The sequence below is a fragment of the Melanotaenia boesemani genome, chromosome 9, assembly GCF_017639745.1.
Source record: "Melanotaenia boesemani isolate fMelBoe1 chromosome 9, fMelBoe1.pri, whole genome shotgun sequence".
In the NCBI taxonomy this organism is placed as follows: domain Eukaryota; kingdom Metazoa; phylum Chordata; class Actinopteri; order Atheriniformes; family Melanotaeniidae; genus Melanotaenia; species Melanotaenia boesemani.
The window spans coordinates 5,638,258-5,660,670 of record NC_055690.1 but is presented as its reverse complement, the minus strand read 5'-3'; the positions used below and the strand labels follow the sequence as shown (position 1 = coordinate 5,660,670).

The following is a 22,413-nucleotide window of genomic DNA, read 5'->3' as shown; positions in this document are numbered from 1 at the left end:
TCAAACTAATAGAAACATTGCTTCTTATTTTGCTTTTTGCAACTTTAATGTATTATCTGTAACGGCGTGGGTGTCTCGGTGTGTTCAATTGCGAGGTCACGTTCCTCTGCTACTGAATCGATCAAAATAAGCTGAAGCGATCTATAATCTACAAAATAGGATTGCAGAACAAATGGCAAATATAATCTGTAGCTATGCCCATCTTAGCAGAAGATGAGCCTTTGCTCAAAGGGTTACACATTGCTCTATATTCACAAATCATTTCCTGGCAGCCATGCTTGAAAAAAGGATCAGCAGCTCGTCAGAAGAGGCAAAAAAGTCTCTTCTCGGTCAAGGAAGGGAAACAAGGGTTTATTTCAGTGCTACAAATAAAGCAGAAGGAAAAATGAAAAGTCTAAAAGAAAAGGGAAGCAGTATGTAAATGCAATACAAAGAAAGTTTATTTGTAGAATATTGCAGTTTGACTCACAAAATAAAGGGTTTTGATAAAAAAGGATGTTGGCAAAAAACAAAACAAAGAACATCCCAATCAGATTAATTCACGAGTCAGCTGAGTCATTAAAATATTTGTATTTGTACAATCACAGGATATTTCTGAAGGTATGCAAGGACGCAAGGACAGCACCCAGTTCCATTTTCCATTATGGCTCTCTGCTCCTCATTTCTTTATCTTAATTGCAAGATGCTTGAGATAGCTAGCAAAGCAAATTGCAGTAATCCCTGTACACAAAGAGAGGTGGATGAGACTTTACATGTCAGAGCAACTTTGGCAACAAATATCAGTAAACACACACATCATTGGTCCTGATTCAACAAAAGCCCCTTTTCAGAAATGGGGACAACTGCGTTGATCATAATTAATTTCAGAAATGCTGTATTTGCGGTAATTGACAACTAACAGTCTAGCCAGTCATTGTCTCTTGGTATGTGTGCTCATTAGCACCCTGTAAATGCTCAGTCTTTGAGTGGATACCTTTAATTACAGACCTATTATCCCTTTTTAAGGGTGTCATAATAGAGAGAGTGTCTTGAGGTTTCTCCATATCCATCAGGTCTTTAGCTTCTCCATAGTCAGAAATCATGTGGAACAACAGTCTGTTATTGTGTTATACTCAAAACTTACTCAAAACTTCTCAAATAGCTGTGATCTACTTAAAAAGCTTTTTAGAGGACAAAAAGAACAGAAATACACACATACCATATCAGTGATGTCTGCGACAACACTATTACCTGGTATTAATAGACTGTACAAAATGTTGATCTGTTAGGGATGGTAGGGTAATTCTGTGTGTCATTTTTTTGTGGTTGGATGGGCATACCAGTGTTTTTTGTATGGGTTTGTTGATTGATAAGTAATTTAGCCCAATATTTTGGCACAGCAGTTAATGGGATGTACATATTGAGTAAACACAGAACAAACCAATGTAAAAACAAGTTTCCCTGGCCCCTGTAATTACCATCAAGTTATCAGGATGAATGCCATATGTTTTATTAGGCCAGAGCATTCTAGCTAAACTTACTCAATAGTATGTAGCAACTTAGCTAAGTAGCTAAGTACAGTAGAATATGTATATTCTGCATAGCATGCTAGCTACCAAACCTTGGAGTTGCCCAATGACTGAAGAAAAAAAAGGAGTGGATTCTGTTGTATATTTACTCAAAAGATTGTTTTTCATAAATAAAGTTGTGAGGAAGAGTCAATCAACACCTAGCTGGAACCCAAATAAAAGATTTGTATGGTTCTTTTAACCAAGCATCTTAAACCAGGGATTCCCGACTCCGAACCTCAAGGCCTACTGTCCTGCAGACTTTCCATGTTCTATTGCTTCAACACATCTGACTCAAATTAATAGCTTAACAGCCGACTTGTACAAAGCTTGTCATAGAGCCATTTAATTTGAATCAGGTGTGTTGCAGCAGGGAAACATCTTCTACCTGCAGGATAGTGGGCCTTAAAGACCAAGTTTAGGGATCACTGCCTTGAGCCTAATGCATCAATGAAACACTAAATTCTACTTTTGGGAATGCTTATTTTATAAACTGTAATAGTTAATTTATTTGTTCTATTGGGATTATTATGACTATTGTTTGGTTTTTATGGTTGCTAGTAGTATAATGTTGAGTGTCAGTGAGCTGGCTGTCCAGTTTAGTGCACTGGCATGTTTGGGCACAACAGGACAGAGAACAGTGCGTTAAAGTGGCCCAGGAGAAATCTTTATTTTTAAACGTCTAAATGGGCATTCCACACGGCTCCATACTGGGACCCATGCTGTTTAGTCTCTTTATAAATTACATACCTATAATCTGCCCCGATGCCAGCTGTATGGCTGAGATGAGTGAGAGACTCATTCAAAATCAGTTGGTGCTAAGTCTATCTAAGATTGTTAAGATTGTAAATGTGTTTTTCTAATAGAAAACAAAACGTAAAACATTTCAAAATACATTTGAAAAATAAAAACCTGCAATCTGTAACAGAATTTACATATCTTGGGTTGGTCCTTGAGCCCCAACTGAAATTTGATAAATGCATTAAGAAAATCTAAAAAACAATACAAAGCTATCTCAATGGTTTTAAAATAATCATGCACTATATCAAAGACCAGGCCGCCCTCCTGTACATGCATGCTATGACATTTTCACCTATATCATACTGCATGACAGCATGGGTCCAGGCCACCTGCTCAGCCACAAAGTGCAATGGGTCATTGTACAATCAAGCAATAAAACTAATGTACAAAAGAATAGTCCACTACCACCACTGCAAAATTCTTGAGACGTATATATCACTAAGCTTTGCGAGTTTTGGTTAATTTGTTCAGCAATATAACAGCAATAGAGTCACCAGAGTTTTCATCAACCAGAACTGTAAGCTTCCACACTGCAGAGCTTTGTTTGGTCAGTCTGCCCTTTCCCACAAGAGCAAAGTTGTGGAATTCATTACCGACTGAACTCAAGACCATATCTGAGTTTAAAACCTTCACCTTCAGTCTTAAGTCTTGGCTGAAACAAACCAAAACTGTACCCATTTGTAAGTAGCACTGCATGTGTGTGTGAATGAATGAATGAATGAATGAATGAATGAATGAATGAATGAATGAATGAATTCATTACAGATTTTGTATTGTGTGTATGGGTAAGTTTTATATAGGTTTTGTAATGTATCATTGTATTTTAATGTAGTGTAGAAAGGCCCAACCAGGGGCATGACATCAGCTACAAACTTTAGTGAGTATGTTTAAATGCAATGTCTCTGTCAAATAATTCAAATAAATAAATGAACTGCTAACTAATTGCTATAAAAATTTCTCTTGCGTCTTTGGTAATGACATGAATTTCAGGTGCCTGGTGTTTATAATACAGCATCCATTCTAATATATGAGAGGTATGACCTATATGCTTTCAGTCAAATAGTCATGCTTCTCCCACCAAAGGTTTCTGTCACTGTGAAAATGAGACAATATTTTTCAAAAAGTTAGAAAAGCAGCAAACATATACATGTTGTTTAATTTGTTTGGCTGGCCAGCTAATGAACTATTGTGCAATCTGAGGTCTTTTACAGGCTGCAGGCAAATCATATTTGTTTCCCAAATCAGATTTTCAAGACAGGCTGTCTGCATGGATCAGTGCAGGGCCTGCTGTGATAACAGCATAAGAATCAGTAACAGGCTTTTTCGTTGTCAGAGTTCTTTCAATAAAATTCTAAAAAAAAGATTTTGGTTTTATATTAAACACAATCTCTACCATACAGTAAGCAGTAATCACACAAATTAATAAAACTTGGAAATGATATGTTTCATTGTCAGATATTCCTCAAAGGAGATTGCAGATTTGTTCTGTAAGCTGTCACAGACTTTACTTTGTAATTTAGGACACATCAAATAGCATTTAGAAATGTAAAAATCAGATTATATTCAGATTATTATTCTTATTTTAAGATGAGTTTACCTTTTTATGTCTACTGGGGGAAAACTGGATATAGAGACATCCTCATTTACTATGTACAAGTATAGTATCCCAGCCTACACAGTAGCTTTTTGCCCACCAAGTGCTGAACACATTGTGGCAGCTCTGGAGTGTGTGATTTAAAAAGATTTTGTAACACAGAAACTGTGAGTAATTCAGCATGAAGCTAAGGCCTCAGGTGTCTCTTTGTGTGCATGAGCATGCCTTGTATACACATGTATTAGCAATTAACAGCGTTTCTGTATATGTTTGTGTTGGCATGTGTATGGACTGTTAGCGTACGTCTGTGAAGATCCGATTTGCAAGTGTATCTGTGGTGTGTGCGTGTGCACGCATACTCAGCGTAAATGCGTGTCCCCCAGTTTGTCAAAGTCCCACCTGGTGCCCCCCTCCTGTTCTTTTGGATACAACAGAATCAATGCTATGGTGAAGTCTGCTGTAACAGCACACAGATGGGATCTCCCTCCCTTTTACTCTCAATGTGAGCCCATAGTGATGAACTATTCTTCCTGGCTGTTCACACACATCAGGTTTGACATGCTTGTTCCTTGTCAGGAAGGACAGAACAACCGCAGACCACTTTTCAGTCCCATCCTCATCCCTTGAAAGTCATGTTTGCATCTACAGAGTGTGTGGGTGGACAGAGCAACAGAGACAGAGAGCGATATTTTGCCTTTAAAAAGAGAGGCATAGAGTGAAATTGAGGGTGAAAAAGAGAGACAGTGGAATTTGAAAACAGGGTGATTTAAGGTGAAGGAACAGACAAATACATGGGTACAAGGAAGCCAGAGAGACACACATAGGAAGAAAGAAAATGGACCAGCATTTTGAAAGAATATCAGCCAAGAAAAAAATTAAGAACAATAACAGTGCAACACAAAAGTTTTTTTTTTTTTTTTTAATGGACCTACAGAGAGCTACTACACAACCTTCTCTACAAGAAACTACTCAAGCTCTTAACACAGATTTTCTGAAAGTTAAAGTGTGCTGCACCCACAACTCACCTTTCACTCCTGCAGAGATGTCTCCTTTTACTGTCCTTACTAAACAGACACTAACACTGTAGTGGTTTGAATAAGTGTGATGATGGCCTATGATATAGGCATAATACAGTTATTTTTATTGGAATGTCTTATGTTTTCTTGCTCAAAACAATTTGGTTTATTCCCACTCTGTGCCTCTGCTTTGGTTTGATGGTTTTCCATCAGATTTGGTAGCATTTTATTCACTTAAGTGTTTATTTAAATCCCAAAACAAATTAATGCCAGCACATTTAACACAACAGGGTAAAAAACACATAAAAAACAGGAAATAAACACTGCCACACCATGCAGATGATAGATAGAAGCCACCATTGTGTCGGATGGCTTAACAGCATAGTGTAATTTTAGGAAGCAAAGAAAACCCTTCATTTACCTAGACTGTCCAAACCAGGTGCTGATGTGTGAGTATGAAGTCTGTGCTGACCAGCTGGACTTGAATGGCTGTAATCAGACAGTGCCTACTGCTTCCACTGTGTGGCGGCTGGGGCTCAGCAGGTGGAGTGGTTCCACTGCATACTGGCTTAGTGATTCAAACCAAAGCACCTTCTGTCCAACACATTTGTGTCCTTGATGGAGACAATGAAGCCCAAATTGCTCCAGAGGATCATAAAAGCACTTTATAATGAAGCCAATGGACAAATTCATCTAGGAAAAACAAAAAGCTGAATCAAAGTGTTATTCTGTCAAGTGTGACATCTTTCTCAAATGTCCAGTTAGTCCCGGTTAATATTTTACCCTGTGCAGTCATTAATATTCACCTAATTTTTAATGTTCTTTTTTTTATTCTAAACCTGTTCTATTGAGAGTCCAGTTATTTATACCTACATGTGCTTGTTCAGAGCATTGTCAGGAAAAACGACTAAACTGAAATGAACATTACATATATGTGTGTTTCCATAAAATACTTTAAGGAATTGGTATTATACAAATTAAATTTTGATTGTTTATATCAGTGTTACTTTGTTGAGCTTTCTTACTGTTTACTGGTGTTTACTTTCTTTGTAAAGTGGCTGATTTGATGCTTTACACTGAAATACTGAATTGAATTGAATTGAATTGAATTGAATTGAACTGAATTAAATTGAATTGAACTTAATCTCCTCATCTCCTCCATGAGCCACCACCTTATCGTGGTGGAGGAGTTTGTGTGTCCTGACGATCCTAGCAGCTATGTTGTCGGGGGCGTATGCCCCTGGTAGGGTCACCCATGGCAAACAGGTGTCTAGGGGAGGGACCAGACTAAGTGTGGCTCACAAAACCCTTATGATGATGAAAAAACAAGGACCAAGGTTTCCCTTGCCCGGACGTGGGTCACCGGGGCCCCCCTCTGGAGCCAGGCCTGGAGGTGGGGCACGGAGGCGAGCGCCTGGTGGCCGGGCCTTTGCCCATGGGGCCCGGTCGGGCTCAGCCCGAAAGGGAGACATGGGCCTCTCCTCCCGTGGGCTCACCACCTACGGGAGGGGCCATAGGGGTCGGGTGCATTGTGAGCTGGGCGGCTGCCAGAGGCGGGGACCCTGGCGGTCTGATCCTCGGCTGCAAAAGCTAGCTCTAGGGACGTGGAATGTCACCTCTCTGGCGGGTAAGGAGCCTGAGCTGGTGCGCGAGGTTGAGCGGTTCCGGCTAGATATAGTTGGACTCACCTCGACGCATAGCTTGGGCTCTGGAACAACTGCCCTCGAGAGGGGCTGGACCCTCTTCCATTCTGGAGTTGCTCCCGGTGAGAGGCGCCGAGCAGGTGTAGGCCTGCTCATTGCCCCCCAACTTGGCGCCTGTACGTTGGGGTTTACCCCGGTGGACGAAAGGGTAGCCTCCCTCCGCCTTCGGGTGGGGGGACGGGTCCTGACTGTTGTTTGTGCCTATGCACCAAATAGCAGTTCAGAGTACCCACCCTTTTTGGAGTCCTTGGGGGGGGTGTTGGAGAGCACTCCTTCTGGGGACTCCCTCGTTCTGCTGGGGGACTTCAATGCTCACGTGGGCAATGACAGCGAGACCTGGAGGGGCGTGATTGGGAGGAACGGCCCCCCTGATCTGAATCCGAGTGGTGTTTTGTTGTTGGACTTCTGTGCTCGTCATGGATTGTCCATAACGAACACCTTGTTCAGACATAAGAGTGTCCACATGTGCACTTGGCACCAGGACACTCTAGGCCGCAGTTCGATGATCGACTTTGTAGTCGTGTCGTCGGACTTGCGGCCGCATGTCCTGGACACTCGGGTGAAGAGAGGGGCGGAGCTGTCAACTGATCACCACCTGGTGGTGAGTTGGCTCAGATGGTGGGGGAGGATGCCGGTCAGGCCTGGCAGGCCCAAGCGTGTTGTGAGGGTCTGCTGGGAACGTCTGGCAGAGTCCCCTGTCAGAAGGAGTTTCAACTCCCATCTCCGGCAGAGCTTCAACCAAGTCCCGGGTGAGGTGGGGGACATTGAGTCTGAATGGGCTGTGTTCCGTGCCTCTATTGTCGAGGCGGCCAGCCGCAGCTGTGGCCATAAGGTCGTCGGTGCCTGTCGTGGCGGTAACCCCCGAACTCGTTGGTGGACACCGACAGTAAGGGATGCCGTCAAGCTGAAGAAGGAGTCCTATCGGGCCTTTTTGGCCTGTGGGACTCCAGAGGTAGCTGATGGGTATCGGCGGGCTAAGCGGAGCGCGGCTTCGGCGGTCGCTAAGGCAAAAGCTCGGGCGTGGGAGGAGTTTGGAGAGGCCATGGAGAATGACTTCCGGACGGCTTCGAGGAGATTCTGGTCCACCATCCGGCGGCTCGGGAGGGGAAAGCAGTGCTCCGTCAACACTGTGTACAGTGGGGATGGGGGGCTGCTGACCTCGACTCAAGACGTTGTGAGGCGGTGGAGGGAATACTTCGAAGACCTCCTCAATCCCACCAACACGTCTTCTGATGAGGAAGCAGAGTCTGGGGTAGCTGGTGCTGGCTCGCCTATCTCTGGGGCTGAGGTCGCTGAGGTGGTTAAAAATCTCCTTGGTGGCAAGGCCCCGGGGGTGGATGAGGTCCGCCCAGAGTTCCTTAAGGCTCTGGATTCCGTAGGGTTGCCTTGGTTGACACGCCTCTGCGGCATCGCGTGGACATCGGGGGCAGTCCCCCTGGACTGGCAGACTGGGGTGGTGGTACCCCTCTTCAAAAAGGGGGACCGGAGGGTGTGCTCCAACTACAGGGGGATCACACTCCTCAGCCTCCCCGGTAAGGTCTATTCAGGGGTGCTGCAGAGGAGGGTCCGTCGGATAGTCGAACCTCGAATTGAGGAGGAGCAGTGTGGTTTTCGTCCCGGTCGTGGAACAGTGGACCAGCTCTACACCCTCTTTGGGGTCCTCGAGGGGGCATGGGAGTTTGCCCAACCAATCTACATGTGTTTTGTGGATTTGGAGAAGGCATTTGACCTTGTTCCCCGGGGACTCCTGTGGGGGGTACTCCGGGAGTATGAAGTGCCGGACTCGCTTGTAAGAGCTGTCCGGTCCCTGTACGACCGGTGTCAGAGCTTGGTCCGCATTGCCGGCAGTAAATCAGAATCGTTTCCAGTGCGGGTTGGACTCCGCCAAGGCTGTCCTTTGTCACCGATTCTGTTCATAACTTTTATGGATAGAATTTCTAGGCGCAGCCGAGGTGTCGAGGGGATCCGGTTCGGTGGCCTCAGGATTGGGTCTCTGCTCTTTGCAGATGACGTGGTTCTGTTGGCTTCATCGGGACGTGATCTTCAGCTCGCACTGGAGCGATTCGGAGCCGAGTGTGAAGCGGCTGGGATGAGAATCAGCACCTCCAAATCCGAGACCATGGTCCTCAGCCGGAAAAGGGTGGAGTGCTCTCTCCGGGTCTGCGATGGGGTCCTGCCCCAAGTGGAGGAGTTTACATATCTCGGGGTCTTGTTCACGAGTGAGGGAAGGATGGAGAGAGAGATCGACAGGCGGATCGGTGCGGCGTCCGCAGTGATGCGGGCTCTGCATCGGTCTGTCGTGGTGAAGAGAGAGCTGAGCCGAAAGGCAAAGCTCTCGATTTACCGGTCGATCTACGTTCCTACCCTCACCTATGGTCATGAGCTGTGGGTAATGACCGAAAGAACGAGATCTCGAATACAAGCGGCCGAAATGAGTTTCCTCCGCAGGGTGGCCGGGCTCTCCCTTAGAGATAGGGTGAGAAGCTCGGTGATCCGGGAGGGGCTCAGAGTAGAGCCGCTTCTCCTCCACATCGAGAGGAGCCAGATGAGGTGGCTCGGGCATCTGGTTAGGATGCCTCCTGGACGCCTCCCTGGTGAGGTGTTCCGGGCACGTCCCACCGGAAGGAGGCCCCGGGGCAGACCCAGGACACGCTGGACAGACTACATCTCTCGGCTGGCCTGGGAACGCCTCGGGATCCCTTCGGATGAGCTGGTGAATGTGGCCGGGGAGAGGGAAGTCTGGGTTTCCCTGCTTAGGCAGCTGCCCCCGCGACCCGACTCCGGATAAGCGGAAGAGAATGGATGGATGGATGGAACTTAAATGAATTGAAATTAATTGAATTGAATTGAACTGAACTGAATTGAACTGAAGTGAATTAAATTTAATTAAATTTAATTGAATTGAACTGAATTTAATTGAATTGAATTGAATTGAATTGAATTGAATTGAATTGAATTGAATTGAATTGAATTGAACTGAATTGACCTTTGATAAAATAGCAACCTGTCGAGTGGTTACCTTACCTCTCACCTAGTAACCAGTGGGATAAACTCTAGGCCCCTGCCCCTAAGCGGGTCTAGAAAATGGATGGATGAATTGAATCAAACTGAATTTAACTAAATTGAACTAAATTTGATTACAGTGGATTGGTTGAATTGAAACAACCCAAATTCATTCTAATTTTCTGAAGCTCAGTTCAATTCAATTTGTCTTTGTGGATAACAACATGTTCCTAGATATTAGCACTTAATTAAATAATCATATAAAAGCAAAAATGCTCATTTCCACCCCTGTTGCCTTTGGAAGCATCTTCCTTAATTACACTGGATACCAAATTAATAGTAATGCAAAAAATAAAAGCCCAGCACCAGATAAGAACTGAAACAGCCATTTTTTTAACCCCAAACAGCCACTTTATGAATTACCACTGGCAGTGAAAAGCCCTAAGCATGTTTAATTTAAGAGAATCTTTCAGTTTTTCACTTTGTTCTCCTCTATTCTCTTTCTCTTTGCAGTATTCAGCATTTTCACTTCATTAGTAGCTCAGCATCTCTGAGTGTTTGGGCAACAGGCACAGAGTTTCAAGTTTAATCAATCTGCACCTGGACCAAAGTACTTCCAAACAGCAGGATTTATTCATCCTAAAAAATGTAGCAATTTCTCTTTTACATCCTGTTATCAGAAGGATAAAAACATAAATAAGGATATTTTCTGTGCTTTTAGAGACAGCTTCATGTCTGTGACCTCTGACCATCAGAAGCTTTTAATAAAAAATGAGGTAATTTCTCCTCTCTGCCTTACAGCCATTACAAATGAGCACAGACAACCCACAGAATGCAAGGGCATGCAATTTACTAAATTATATTAATCTGGAATATGCAATTATTTCCAGTGTATTTTTGGAGCCTACACACTTTTCGGGTTAAGACAATGGGTAGCCCACCATGCACTTAAACAGGGTCACAGGATCTGTTTGCCTCTCAGTGACACCAGTAGATCCTTTGGGTTCATCAGACGCTCTAAGGTCATTTAGTTGTTGTGTGGATCAATTAAGAATCAATTTCAAATTAGTGGTGCAAGGCCACTGTACTGCAGAGAGAACAGTTGAAAATACCAATATACAGTCCTTGCTGCAGGATGCGATCATGAAGCTTTGCCCTAAAAGCACCCCCACAGGCTCCCTGCTTCCCCCCAAGGAACACTGGTGTTTCTTTTTGTTTTGCTTCCATTATTAGTGCTGCAAAAAAATTAGGCCACATCAGTGTCCTTGTGTGTCCTGATCTCATCCTATTCCACTGGGTCTGATGGGTGTCAACAGGAAAAGAGACTCCCAAATTTGGTCATTTATTCTCAGAAAATAAAAAAGAATAAAAGAAAAAATCAGATTAAAACTATTAATACTTGATTTTTTACTTTAATATGCAGTCCTTATTTTATTTTAGTCAGAGACACTGACAGGAAAGTGTAAACGTTTAATTATTATTATTAGAAAAAATACAAATAGCATCTGATTCACCAAAAACTACTTCAGCAAGACAAGCAAACCAAAGTCTCAGTGAAAATAGGTAGTGGATCCACAGAGAGTGGATAAAACATGGATGAAGCATCATCACTCTTCCTGTTTTATAATTAATCTCCTTATTTTTTTTTCTTTTTGTACATAAGTTGGGTTGTGTAAAGTACTTATGAGTCATCTAAGGGTCAGCTAACAGCTGCTAAAACCAGTGCAGAAGTAGATTTTTTTCATCTAAGACAACTAAAACAACATTAACTTAGATAAATTTGAGCCAAAACTATATGGTGAATTTTTATACTGTTCATCTGATGTGTCAGATGGTTGGTTTTCTTTGGCACTTGTTAAAGAGTACAGTACTAATGCAGTGGCTGCACATTGTTAACACATGTTGACTAGCCATTGCTACATCAATTCTTTGGACAATTTAGCTGTCAACAGTAGAGTTTGTTTAGAATATTTTTTTTTTCTCTCCTGTTATTTATATAAGGTACATACCGCGGCACATAACCTATTTCTGAATTCAATTCATCCAGAAAATAAATTAAAAAAGAGCAGCTGAACAGATGAAAGTGAGCTCTGCCTAATGAACTTACAAGACAATCTGACTGTCTGTGACCTGGAAATTTGTGATTGGTGGATCAAACTGATGAGGTCATTGTGGTCTAGGGGAAACCTTGATCCTTTGGGATGGACTGCAATTTATTTGCCAGGGGAATAAGAGAGTGAGAGCCCCCAGCACAAACATCCTCACTGTGAGTACATACCTGTGGGAATAATGTGAGCACAGAAGCATTCCTTCATCATCGATCTGAGCCCATAAAGGCTTCCAATGATAAACACAGCATCTATTCTCAGTAACACCAGAGAACAACTTAACGACCCTCTGGCAGTCACTGACGGAGAGCCGCAATAAATAATCCGCACAAGGAAGTGAGTGGTGTGGGAGGGTTTGTGAATGATAAGTCAATTAACATGGATTGCTACTAATATGAAAGTTTGAGTTGTTGCAGTGAAGAAAAAGAGAACACCACTGTTTTTTTAAAGATAAATAAGAGACAGATACTACAGCTACCACTTGATTGTGCATGATTTTGAATGTAATACCCTTATGAAATGTGTTAATATGTATTTTTTATACTGACACTGCTGTAAAACAGTGGTTACGCTGTTCATTCAAAATCAGTGTGGCTGCAATTCAGTGTACTAACTCAAATACATGACATTCCACAGATTTATTGGATTAGAGACTTTTTTCACACTTTTTTGTATTCATGCAGAGCTTCTGGAACAATCACTGACCAGCTAACTATTAAAAAGGAGTGATTTTCTAATAGCAATGGTTCAGTGTGCCATCTGGTACTTGTTTAAAACAAAGTTACTGTTGTTTCTGCATGAAGCAAGCATCTCCTGATTCAATGATATGATACACAAGTGCTGACGGCAAAGGCCCCTGTCAAGCCTCTGGAGCCAGCAAAGCAAAACTGCTCATTTCAAGGGTAGGATCTTCAGGGCACCATGACGTGAGGAAGCCATCTACTTTAAATATGTATAAACCCAGAGCTCACTACGCACATACACATGCACACTCATAAAGGAAAATCAAGCTAAAAATTACTCTAATTTAAAATATACAACCTGTCACAGTACGTTACACACAAAAACAGTATTATGTATGTTTAAATACAGACTTTTGTTTTCGATTGGCATCATCTTTTCCTTGCCTTTAACCACAGGAAAAAAAGCACAGTTTCCTGACTGATTTAACTTCCATCCTTACCGTGGAGATGCCTTTTACTGATTGTTAACTGATCAGCTCTCACAATAGTGCTATTATCACACTTAATCCACATAGGAAATTATCCTGCTGCTTAAAGCGATGATTATGTGGCTCGAACAAACTTGAGATAACTCTGCTCATAGCACACCACCACCTATTTTCCTTGCAGCTTTTATCAAGTGTCTTTAATTTCCTACATATCATATAATAAAAGTTACTTGAGTGAACTTCTTCTTGTCTGATTCTTATCTGAAATGATTGAATATGCAGTAGGGAGGAAGGTTTTTGCCACAATTTCAGAAACAAATCTTAGTCTACTGCCTCCAGATGAGTTCCCGTTTGGGTAAGTGGCAGCACCCTGTCTCTTCATTCAATCCAAATGCAGCTAAAAAACACATCTGACAACAGTGCTGCATCAGCCTGCCCCCTACATGCTCATAACTAACTCATTTTCTACTCTGATTAAAGGTACAACCGACCCCAAAAACCTCAAAGCCCCAAACCTTCATGAGCTGACCACATCAGATGTTTGCCCCAGATGCTTGGCCAAATGCCGTGCAGCAGAGCAGCCCGTGAACTCTTTGGGGCTGAGTTCGATGTGTGCTTAAGAGACCAGGGGACTCAGCAAATGCTGCGATTTCTCTCTCTCTCTCTCTCCCTCTCTCCTCCAAATATCTGCCCATCATTTATTCATTTACACTCCCGGGACGGCGGCTGCTGCTGCCATCATCCGAGGGACCCCGTCGTCTGAAGTTCTCTGCAACTCTGTCGCTCAAACACACGCGCACACGCAAACATCCACATGCACTTTGCGAGCAGTCCCAGAGGTCCTTTAATTTTTTGAGAGTCTATTTTTAGTGGGGAAAATAATCGAGGTGGAAAGTTCCATCTGTCCAACACTCTTGTTCCAGCTGCTCCTTTTTAGCAGTGGGCGTAAAATCATACAGGGTAGAGATTTTTTTTTTTTTCCTTTTTTCATATTAAGCATTAGGAATGAAGGAAGGGGTGATGTATTAAGTAAAAGTCATGTGAAGAAGAATTCAATAATCTAACACTGCTTTCTGTATCAGGACATTTAAAAAACTGGTAATAACAAAAACGCTGTGTACACCACATGATTCAGTAGCATGTGGAGCCAACCTCTGCCAGTAATATCTTGAAATAATCATTTTCTGCATGGCATCATCAGCCTTTTTGATTTCCACTGTTTTATAAAGTTGCTTCAGTTGATTGAGGGCTGCAGCATTCAAATATTCACAGCTCTTCTAAGGTCCTGTCACAGCTTTTTAATCACGCCGAGATAGGTCTGGACTTTGGCTTGCTGCAAAACGTTGATTCTTTTTCTTTACAAGTCATTCTGTAGTAGATTTGATGGGACACTTGCAATCATCGTCCTGTTCCATGACCCAATATACTCAGATGGCCTCACATTTGACACTTAAACATTTTGCATTTGCAAAACAAGCCCAAATCATCAGCCCTCCACCACCGTGCTTGACAGTTTCAGAGGTTTTTGCAAAACATACCAATGTTTAATATGAACAAACAGCCCCAGTTTAGTCTTGTCTGTCATTAGAGCATTTTTCCAGAAATCTTACAGTTAATGTAGATGCAATGTTATAAATCTAAAATGTGCTATAATGTTTTTTCAGAGAGAAAATGTATTCTCCTGATAATCCTTCCAAACAAGCCATACTTGGTCAGTCTTTTCCTAACTGTGCCATCGTGAACTTTAATATTTATCATGCTAAGTGGGGCCTGTAGAGTCTGTGATGCACTTTTGGGGTTTTTAGCAGTTGCGGCCTGACTTTGGGGTGAGCATGTTAGGACATCCACAGCTGGGAAGGTTAGAAAATGTCCATATGTGAATAATCTTTCTCACTGTAAAATGATGGACTCCACATTGTTTGGAAAAGGCTTCAAACCCCTTCTGAGATTCATGAGCAGCAGTGATTGCTTCTCAGCCATCATTGCTAATGTCTTACCTCCTTGGCATTGTGTTGACACACATCTATCTGCTCCAGACGAGCAAACTACCAAAACTTCTATTTTTATAGAGGCACTTACATTGATGATAATCACTCGATCGAGTGTATTTGAATAATGGCTGCTACTTACCCTGTTCATTCCTTTGGAAGTAGTAGTTTCACATGCAGTTTTTGTATTTTAACATTCTAGGGATCAAGATATATCTATTGATTTTTGGACATTTTTCCCTATTCTGTAATGTACCGTAGTGTTTTTTAAATAAAGTCTGCTTAGTATGGTTCAAGGTATTTTTTTACCTTATTAACACATATTTTATCTGGATCTTTTAATGTATCCTGGCCATAAATACAAAAATGCTATAGTAAAAAAAGAAAAAGAGTCCAGTAATGATATTTCAGAGATCCACTGTCTGAGAAATTTAATCGTAAACAGAACAAGACTGTAAACAACAAAACAATCCAAGCCTGCTATGTAATTTCATGCTGGGCCTTTAAGCAGAGGCTCAAAGGTTAACAAGCTTACAGTGAGAGTGGAGAGGAGATTTGGTCTAAGTTCCGCTTTGATGCAGACACGAATGCCCTGAATGTCAATGAGCTACAGAAACGCTCTGCCTTGTCTTTTCTTTTTCTATGCTCCTTGTTCTCACTGGAGTCTTCATTCCTAACATGTGGACAGTTGGATTTAAGTCTGGAGGCTAATCTGAACGTTCCTGTGAATGCAAACATGAACAGTTCTATAGGATGTGAATGCACTAAATCAAAACAAAGAAAAGCAGTTGAAAAGTTCAGAGCCAACAGCTCCCGCTTGGATCTAATTTGCTGAATCGACTGAACCTCTGAATCAGTCCCTGCAGCACCCTCCAGGGTTGTTCTGGGTGGATCGTATAAATCTGGGTGTCACAAACAGAGCAGCTCTGTGTTGGTATCACCAGGGACGTTTGTTGTGACAGCAGCTGAACCAATCTGTTTATTAGCATTCTTCCTCTGCTCTTTATTCTTCTAACTTTTAGAAACTTTCCTTTGATACTTTGACTGCTGCAGATCTGAGCAACAAAACTTTCCTCCAATGAAACTAACGCAAGAGGTGAGGATACAATATTTATGTGAAGCTAAGGGAGCGCTGATCGCTGAAAAGGACATGAAACGTCCTCTATCTAATGCTGAGTATCAGTCCTGACATGAACTTGGCTGAGATTGACTCCTGTCCAAGTTGTCTCAGAGTTCCACTTCTTCTCATTTCTCATTGATAAATAAACAAAGGATTAAACCACCAACAATCATGATCAGACAACCAGACTAGAATACTTTAAAAGCATTCTTTCCAGTCTTATTGTGTAATAACCCAAAACAGTCCAGTTGCAGCTTCCATTGATCTAAACTGATCAGATCTTTGTAGTGACGATGTCTGACAGGAAAAAGGTTGAGGTCGGGTACGTGCTGCCAAAACAAGCAACCACAATCAATACTGGCTTTGCTGCATCTGAATTTATTTATAGAAACACTGGCAGCTCCACACTGAGACAGAGAGGAGGGAAGGAGCGCTGTCCTGCCTGTGCAGCGTCTTCAGGAACAAGTTGCCTCATTGGTAGAGCAGCTGAATTCACACCAGTCATCTAAGTCATGAGGGCTTCGCTCAGTGAAGTCAGTCTTTAGAAGAGGAGAGACATGTGGATACTGATCTCTTTGGGGAAATTTCTCTACAGTCCACTGTTTTTATTTAGAAAATAAATACTAAAATCTGGACAAAGCTGATCACAGAAATCAAATCAAAATGAAATGTGTACGCGCGCATGTAACTCTGAGTAAAGCTGCCAAGGCATGATTCATCCACCAACTGCAGAGGTACTTCTAAATAAGTGTGGGGCAGAGTGAACCACCTGCCCGGACTGAATTCACTCTTACATGATTGTTTTGTCTCAAATTGATATACAGTAAAAGGCCAGAGTGTTTGTGCATGCTTGAAGAGATTTTTGTTGTTGTTGTTATTGTTTTTGTTTTGTTTTTGTTTTGTTTGTTTTTTTAAGCCTTGACATGAGACTCCCAGGGATCTTGGTCTTCATTCAAGAATTTTTCTTCTCATGCTCCCACTTTTTTTAAAGCACATACATTATGGAAAAGAAAAGTTTAAGGCTCTTAATCCACATAAAATACATTCAACCTATAAATAAATAGAAAATTGGCTCGTTTGTGTTTCTTTTTATGAATTACATCTTCTTCAATAATATTCCAAATAATGTTTTATTTGAGCTAAAGTTGATGTAATTTCCTGCAATAACCAACAGCCAACACAAAGCATGACCTTGTTCATTTACATGCGCTTTTAATTAGAATATAACTTGGAAAACTGCAGCAGTAACTGCATTGAACTAAGAAGTAAGTTAAGGTCAGGAAAAACGCGCTATTTATACGGGCACGTAGTGCAATTCCCGCTGGAGAAATGGAGGAATACGCAGTGATTTTTTTTTTTTTTTTTTTTTTTTCCTTTGGGGTTGCCGCGCTGTGCTGCGCTGCTGCTCACCATAGCCTACTTCTCGTTAATCGGACGGATTACCAGAGCAGCCCTCCAACGTTTGCTGTGTTTCTATTTCAAAACATGGACACTCCTCCTATAGCTACTATACCACGTTTTTAATGTGTGTCAAAGAGGGTGAGCTTTAAAGAAAAAAGAAAAACAAAAACAACTATTTTCCCAGATCTAGTGTTGGAGTCAGACGCGGCAGCGGAGGGCATTGAGGATAAGATGTGCACAACCTTAAAGTGCTTTGGAGAAAGGCGACATGGCGACTAGTAAAGGAGGGGAAAAATAGTAAAAAGTCATTGAAAATTGGCGCTTTGGGTTGTACTGCAGGGGATTTGTCCGCATGATCCAAACATACTGTATTAGGAAAGGCTAGATCAAACGGGCTGTGACACAGCGCTCTTGGAGAGCTTGAACTGGCTCAATTTAATTCCAGGTGCATCTGTTTTCGCTGAGCTGAAGCAGATACTATTTGTCCTCGTTATAAAGAATCTGTAAGTCATTTCAAATGTTACTATGCCCCATGTTTCTTATTATGATCTGAAGAACAGCAAGATGCGCATTTTGCGTGTTGTTTGAGATGTACAGTTTTAAAGTGTCAAGCAACTTACCCTCCATGCAGAAAATAACCATCCAGGCTATCCATAGATCTGAGTTCTGAAACTTCACCATGGTTCCTAAGTGCCCGGTGGCTGGATTTAGGTCCTGTGCTCTTTCTTTGTGTAAACGTCAGCTCTGTTCACAGATTCCTTAAAGAAAAGTAAATCTTCCTTGTTATGAAACGGGACACATGAGAAATGTAGGGTTTTACGAAGCGCACACCTGCGACATTTTCCCAAAACTGTCTAAACTGTCCAAATGGAAGAGGAAAAGTGGACCAGCAAATAGCATGTCTTTCCATAAAACTCCTGTCCTCACTTCGGACGATATTCCCCTCCCGGTGGTTGTCGGTGATTCCAATACTATTTTCCTTCCAGCAACTCTCCGGTTAGTTTACGCACGCTTTTGAAAAAGTCAAGAGTATATCTGCTGGTTTTTCCCAAATCAACCCGCCGTCTCCAAAAAGGGTCTTACAAACAGAGATGAAGCTGACACTTTTCTCGTCCGCTCGATGAGTCTCTCCAACGCGTCTTGTTGCGCTCCATGGTTTCTCGTCTGCTCCGCCGCTGCTGAACGGAACCGAGAGCAGGTCAGGGATGAAAGTAGCACGGGAGACACTGCCATTTCCGGATGAAGGTTTTTCAAAATGAAATACTAATTCGAGAAAAATAAATAAACGAGGATTGACCAAAACAGCAAAGGCGGATTTAGTCATTTCGGGACCCAAAGAAAACGCATGAGTGGGACCCTCCACTTTTATGATTTTTCAACATTTCCCAACAGTTATTTACAAATGTTTGTGGTTAATTATTTTTAAGTAGTCTTCAGTCAGTCAGACTCAGACCGCGTGAAAAGCAAGAGCAAGATTTGCCAGATGGTTTATGATTGAACTGGTCATCTCAGAATTTCTGTCTGGTGATTTGCCTCAAGGATAAAAACATAGCCTTTTGTGGATATTTAGCCTATAGTTTGTGTGACTGATTTTGTGTTCGTGGCTAGTCAGCAATGTAGACTGAAGGACTTTTCAAACAATTGAACCCATTTACTTAAGTACATTTTCACTGGTTTAAAAAAGGTGACAGAAAAAAAAAGAGTAATTTTTTATTGAAGGTGGGCCTAATTTTTTTCTCCTTTTTTTCCTTCTTTTGTTCTGATCATTTGTTTTAACGTCACCTTTGTCCTCTCTGCACTGATCAGCAGTGCTCTTTAAGTTATAGAGTGTAAATAAGGCATGTAAAAGCATCCTCTGTTCCATCAATAAACGTTTTTACATTTCACATGTGAAATGTTTTGTTTCTAAAATACTTGACTTTTTTAATATATGAAAAAAAGGGAAATCCTAGCAGTAAGCTGACTGAACATTTCTTTAGACCGCTGGTGCGTCTGGGCAGGCAAGAACTCGACGGGATTTTATTTTTATAAACAGTTCACCGCCCTCCTCCAGGCTTCTGTAGCATAAATGTGTGCAGCTTTACTGCGCTCAGCTGCGGCTGATTGAGATGAGCTCGAGCTCGGTTGTTGCCGGGAGACCGCTGACGCTAGACGAGAGAAACGTTCATGCCCTCCTGCGGCGCGTCTACAGAACGACCGACAGAATAGAATAGAATAGAATAGAATAGAATTGAATTGAATTGAATTGAACTATATCGTCACATTGATAACAGATGTATTCATGATGCCAGTATACTATTTATAGTGCCCATACAGCATAGCCTCATGGCACCTTTGATTTATGTTAGGTATAAATTAAGATAATAAATATATCAATCACAATGTGTTTCTGCTGTGAAACCTTTTCTTTTTCTACCATAATAACTAAATTCAGCAGCCTCTTTGACCACTGTTGCTATATCAGACCCTTCATTCATCACTTTCCTAATTTATAATGGAATATATATCAATGCAGCGCCACTGCGACAGATGCTGCGTTCAATAATTCCTACTATTCTGAGTTCTTCACTGGCTTGAGTCACATCACTAGGAAAAAACGTGATGTTCCTTCTTAAAGATTCGATGGGTGAATTGTTGCAATACAATGATGTGATGTAAGTGTGACTTTAAAAAACAGTCAGTATGACAGCATTAGGTGGGACAACATGTAAAAAGACCAAAAGAAGTGATTCAAATATTCAGTTAAGCATTAGACTACATCCAGGCCTCTAATCACTCTGATCCACTGAAGACACTTGGCTCACCTCAGCACAAAAGAACTGCTTATATCTCCTTAACTTGACAGAACATCTAGTCTTAGCAGTTTCACATTTCCCAAACATCAAAAGAGAAAGTTTATGACTGAAGTTTTGTTGTTGTTGTTTCTGATTTTTATTCACTTATTTTATTCCTAAACAAAAAAAAAAGGAAGAAAGGAAAAAGAAAAAAGGTGGAAAGATGGGAATTCAGATATTTAGCTGCCACTGGAGATGAATAAGGTGCAAGGAGGAGCTTCTTAAGCATCCCCTGAGGCCTTCACAACACTGTTTATGCCTTACTCTTTAAATCTTACACAGATCTTTAGTTCCTTTTTTTTAAATTGTTGAGTAACGTCTCTGATATTCATGCAAGTTGCATCAGAGGCATTTAAAAACATGGGCTGGATCATGTTAAAACACAACATTTGACAAGGTGGATTCAATCACCCCAAGAGAAATGTAAAAGAGAATTTGCATTAAATATGTCTGATTGGGAAAAGAATGGCAAATAAAGACGTATGAATAAAACATGTTGCACTGTCATTTCCAGGAAAGGCAAACCAAATCCAGGATACAGCACAAAAACTTAAAAACGTAGAAAAAATATCAAGACTACCACTGAACTATAGATGTATATGCTTTTTTTCTTAATTAGATCATGCTGAAAGTTTATTTACATGGATACCAGAAATATCTGAGAGTACATTTTCTTCACTTCTCCCAAATGGATGATATTTCTCCTCATTATTGGCATTTCCTGGTCTTTTTGACACTCATCACCTATAAACATAAGGATGTTGTCTGTCATGTGCATTTACACTTTTATCTTTGCGTCATCAAAATGGCATCCAGCTTTATTATTATAGTCAAACATGTTTACAGATATCCCCTATGCAAAGTATAGTTTTGTTTGTTTGTTTGTTGTTGTTGTTGATGTTGTTGTTGTTGTTATCTGGAACATGGAAGACCACATATTGCGACTCATTTTCACTTAGATTTTAATTATTCTTTTGGATTGTCAGCTCAACACTAGCATACTACTTCAGTTTGGTCAGCTGAGGAGGAGAAGGAAGACTACCATATGTACGTCACTGAGACAAGATGAGGGAACTAGCCTGTGCAAAATGACCAGAATTAATTTACAGCAGAATGAATGTATATATGATCCAGGAATTGTTTAATTAAAATCAGAATAAACCAGCCATGTAATTCAGATTTAAGTTTTATTCAGAATGATAGTTTTCATTTGGAATTAGGTGTTTACAAGGTAATTTTAAATATATTAAAGAGGATCGATTTTTGACAGGACAGAGGACAGTTTTAATTTCCCTTTAACTCAAACTGATATGTAAATGTGGCCACTGATGAGTCCCTCTCTTAGCTGCCTTTTCCCATTCAGACACAAACCAAACAAGTTGGCTACATCCCCCGCCAGCATGTCTTTTTACAAATCATTAAACCTTTGTGAAATCAGAGGAAGTGTGACATAATGTCAGCCAAGCTGGCTTGCGTTTAAAATGTGCATCTGACAAATATCTTTCATATCATCTCCCTTGTTAGCTGTATGTTTTATGTATAGTGTAATGTATTATGACTTAAGGATGTTAAAATATTTAGATTCACTGTGTATGATTCGAGAATCACTGCTTGCGCTTTTAAATCCCATGGTGTATTAGTCGTAGATCATACACTACAACTTCACACAATCACGCCACGATGTGTGTGAGAACTTGAAGGAGATGAGTCAATAGATTAGCATAGCTTGAACCAGATATTTAGCATTGATGCCTGAAAGGCAAGGCAAATTTATTTGAATGGCACATGTCATGTACACGACAATTCAAAGTGCTTTACATAAATCATTTAAAGCATTACAACAGGATGCAGGAAGCAATAAAAAGTGCATTACAAACTAAAAAAAAAATTTAAATAAAAACAGAAAAAATAGATTAAAATGCAAGAAATAAAAGTTACCATGTAAGGAATGAACAGTTGTTTTAATAAAAGGCAGCAAATAAAAACATTTTTAACCCTGATTTAAAACTGCTGAGAGTTTCAGCAGTTTTTCAGGAGTTTGTTCCACATGTGAGGAGTATAAAAGCTGAACGCTGCCTCTCCATGTTTAATTCTGACTCTGGGAACAGAAAGTAGATTTGATCCTGA

At 41.2% G+C, this 22,413-nt stretch overlaps 1 protein-coding gene across 2 annotated transcripts in view; it reads right to left on the bottom strand.

The window, feature by feature from the left end:
* Nucleotides 1–18,624, bottom strand: part of igsf11 (immunoglobulin superfamily member 11) — a 121,831-nt gene extending 103,207 nt beyond the window's left edge. For both annotated transcript variants that reach the window (XM_041995720.1, XM_041995721.1), the window contains exon 1: nucleotides 18,073–18,624. In XM_041995720.1, coding sequence (XP_041851654.1) covers nucleotides 18,073–18,133 — 61 coding nt within the window. In that variant the 5' untranslated portion in view covers nucleotides 18,134–18,624. The remainder of the gene's footprint in view (nucleotides 1–18,072) is intronic.
* Nucleotides 18,625–22,413: the final 3,789 nt, after the last annotated feature.